This window comes from Zea mays, chromosome 6, assembly GCF_902167145.1.
Source record: "Zea mays cultivar B73 chromosome 6, Zm-B73-REFERENCE-NAM-5.0, whole genome shotgun sequence".
Lineage (NCBI taxonomy): Eukaryota > Viridiplantae > Streptophyta > Magnoliopsida > Poales > Poaceae > Zea > Zea mays.
Genome location: NC_050101.1, coordinates 135874697 through 135877651, shown reverse-complemented (window position 1 = coordinate 135877651; position 2955 = coordinate 135874697). Strand labels below are relative to the sequence as shown.

The 2955-nt window shown below is 47.6% G+C and overlaps 1 protein-coding gene across 1 annotated transcript; it reads left to right on the top strand.

The window, feature by feature from the left end:
* Positions 1–355: 355 nt before the first annotated feature.
* LOC109940620 (uncharacterized) lies at positions 356–2259 on the top strand. Its single transcript, XM_020540210.2, has 2 exons — positions 356–1483; positions 2018–2259. The coding sequence occupies exons 1-2, from the start codon at positions 678–680 to the stop codon at positions 2028–2030; spliced, it is 819 nt and encodes a 272-aa protein (XP_020395799.1). The 5' UTR covers positions 356–677; the 3' UTR covers positions 2031–2259.
* The last annotated feature ends 696 nt before the right edge of the window (positions 2260–2955 follow it).

Sequence of the window (2955 nt, the reverse complement as noted above, 5' to 3'; positions counted from 1 at the left end):
CGGATAAATTAATTTGAACTCGACAACTAAAAATTGTTCGGGGCAAAATAATTTGTATCGCGCGTCGTCTGAACGAAATCGTGCGCGCGAATATGATTCAATTTATTCGTCCACACACTGTTTGACGACGAAATCACGTATACATTAACGACTCTGGTTTCGGCTAATTTCGGTCGAATCACGCAGAGAAGATTAAAATAGCGAAGCCAAACTCGTGTCGATCTGGTCCGTTTATATCGTGGCCAGAATAGTCACGAAAATTATCTAAACAAATTTTAGTCAGAATCGTAAATCTCGGATGTTCCGTTTCGGGATCCGAGAAAATAATGTGTATAGCCGTTTATTATATCACGCATCGATTCTTTGCTGGTCGCTAGAAATCCTGATCTGAAATATCTGCGTATTTCTTTAAATAAAAAATGAATGAAAATGAAAATGGAAATATCTGGGAGCCGATAAGGCTGCCGCGTCCTCCCTCTCTCCTGCGGTCCTGCTCCCGTATCTTCTTCCGCCGCCGTTCTCTGGTGTAGGCTCTGTCGTCGTTATCCTTTTCTTCCCTTTGATTTTTATCCAGTCAATCCTATCCTACCGCCGCGTGCAGGTGTCCATCTCGTGGAGATTTTTTCTTCCACACGTGGCACATGCTCTCCTCGGTTGCTGCTGTTGTTCTCTAGTCCATGAACCTGCCGCACTTATCCCCTCCGCTCTCTCTGATTTTCTATCAGCCGCTCGGTCTCTGCTTCTTCTTGTGCGCACCGGTCGCCGGGTCATCTTCCACCTCCGGCCGTGGAGCTCTCACGGCCATCTCCTGCCCCAGCCGAAGTCCCATGGCGCGGCTCTCTGCTCGGCGCTTGCTTCTCTTCCTCCCCTGCGCAGAGCCGCGTCCTGCTCCTCCGGTGCTTCTCCCTGCACGCCGGAACTCGCCCAGTTCGCCGTGGTTGCCGAGCTCGGCCCTGCCCATCTCGTCCATGTCACCGCCGTCCTCAAGCTCGGTCTTCTCCCTGCTCCTTCGATTCGGTGCCGCGCGCAGTTCCCACGGTGCCCTGTGTCTCTCTGGTGTTTCCTCCCTGCGCGTCCGAAATTTCCTTGCTGGCTGGCGCTTGGTCCATGCTCCACTATGTCGTGCTGTTTCTCTGCACGCGTCAAGCTCACGCGCTGAATCCAACCCCATGTTGACGCGTTCATGTTTCAGCTTGTCGTGCCGCGTCGTCATCACTTTCTGTCGCGAGCTCGATTCCCGTTGTCATCGGGCTTTGTGCGTACTCGTGTTTGCCGTCGAGTCGTTGAACCCGTCATCCCCTGCTCAACCCTATCCCGCCAGCTCGCTCCAGATACAATCTCGTCATCGTCCCGCGCGTCATCAAGAATCCCAAGAATCGGGTGAAGACGAAGCTAGCAGCGCGATATTCCCTAAGCGCTCGACAAATTGCCTGTATCAGAAAATCGCTACCGATCTCATGGATTCGTGGCAGCTGTTGAAACGGTAAGCTGATGAATTGTTTAGAATAGTTCGAACGTTAAATAAATTAATGTGTTAGTGCGATGCTCATTAGGTGCTCGATAAATTGCATGAGTCACGGAACTCTCGTCGACTTCGCAGTTCTTGCGATTATCGAGCCAGATTCAGCTATGGCGAATTATTTCGCTATTCTAGTTACTTAGCCAAATTAGTGGACCGAGTAGAATTTTGGTAGGCATGTGTGAGGTTAAAATATTTTAATCACTTATAAAGATGTAGTATAATTTATAAAACAAGGGATAAAGTTAGCATTTAATCAATTAGCTGGTGAGTTGTGTAGGCTAATTGTATTTAATGTGTATAGTTGTTGTCCGTGATGTTTGCGATAGGTTCGAGAAGCGTAATTATTACGCTTAGTCATACGCTGATAACTAGTGTTTCCGAATAAAACGGTACAACTCCTCGCCGCTAGGTGTTTTATTCGCTATCGCGTAGCACTATTTAGGTGTGTGATATTCTTATCGATATGCATTCATGTGCATAATGCATTTCATTCAGGTACGTTAATTAATCGCGTAATGCGGAAGACAAGCCAAGTCGACTCCAAGCGCGGGCTAACCCGCAGGATGATGCAGATGGATAACCCGATCAAGTACCAAGACAAAGGCTGCTCGTCAAGCGAACGTCACCTAACAACACTAACCTAGTGTTACTCAGGCAAGCCCCGGTGCATGCAACCCCTTTCCTTGTGTTTTTAAATACTTTTCGCACACTTTAAGTCTAGTGAAATGTGCATTAAGTTTATAGGAATTGCTTGAAACCCTTTGATGCATTGCTTTCCTTGATATCCATACCTTTATCGATACTTCTGTGAAGTATCAAAATTATGATTTACAAAAATGCTTAACCTTGCTTAGATCTTGTGGATAGAGGTTGTCCTCAATTTAACCCGGGAGAGGATGGCTTCTACCTGCAAGAATATTTTCATTTGGAGCAATAGTGGGATCTTACTGCAAAGTTCCCTGTGATGCTCTTTCATCCTAAGGAACAGACACAATCCTAAGGATGGAAATACTTAAATTGAGACTTGGGGTAGGAACAGGTGATGTTCTACCCAGGTTGATTAAGGATTAACGCGTATGTAGGCTTGATGATCGAGGACCCTTTAACTGGTCACATGCCTCGTCATGGGTAAGCCTTGCCTCGGGCAGACTAAGGCCGGAATAAGATAACACGAAATGGGCGTGGAGCGGTGGCGAGAGTAGCGTGTACCCTCCGTGGCAAGAGGCTGGACGGTGGTGTATCTGTGCTCTCGGTTTGCGTGAACCTGATCCGGTCTTAAGAACCCCGGCGGCGGGTTGACATATGCAAGGGTTAAGTGCTACATATGTCGTGTGATTGGAGATCCTCAGCTGAGTATAATCGATTCGGATCGCCGTACCTTCGCGGTTATGAAGACTTGGTCACTGCCCTGCAACCTAAAGTCAGGATGTGAA

Coding starts and splice junctions, on each gene's coding strand:
- LOC109940620 (XM_020540210.2), top strand. CDS start 678: ATGAACCTGCCGCACTTATCCCCTCCGCTCTCTCTGATTTTCTATCAG.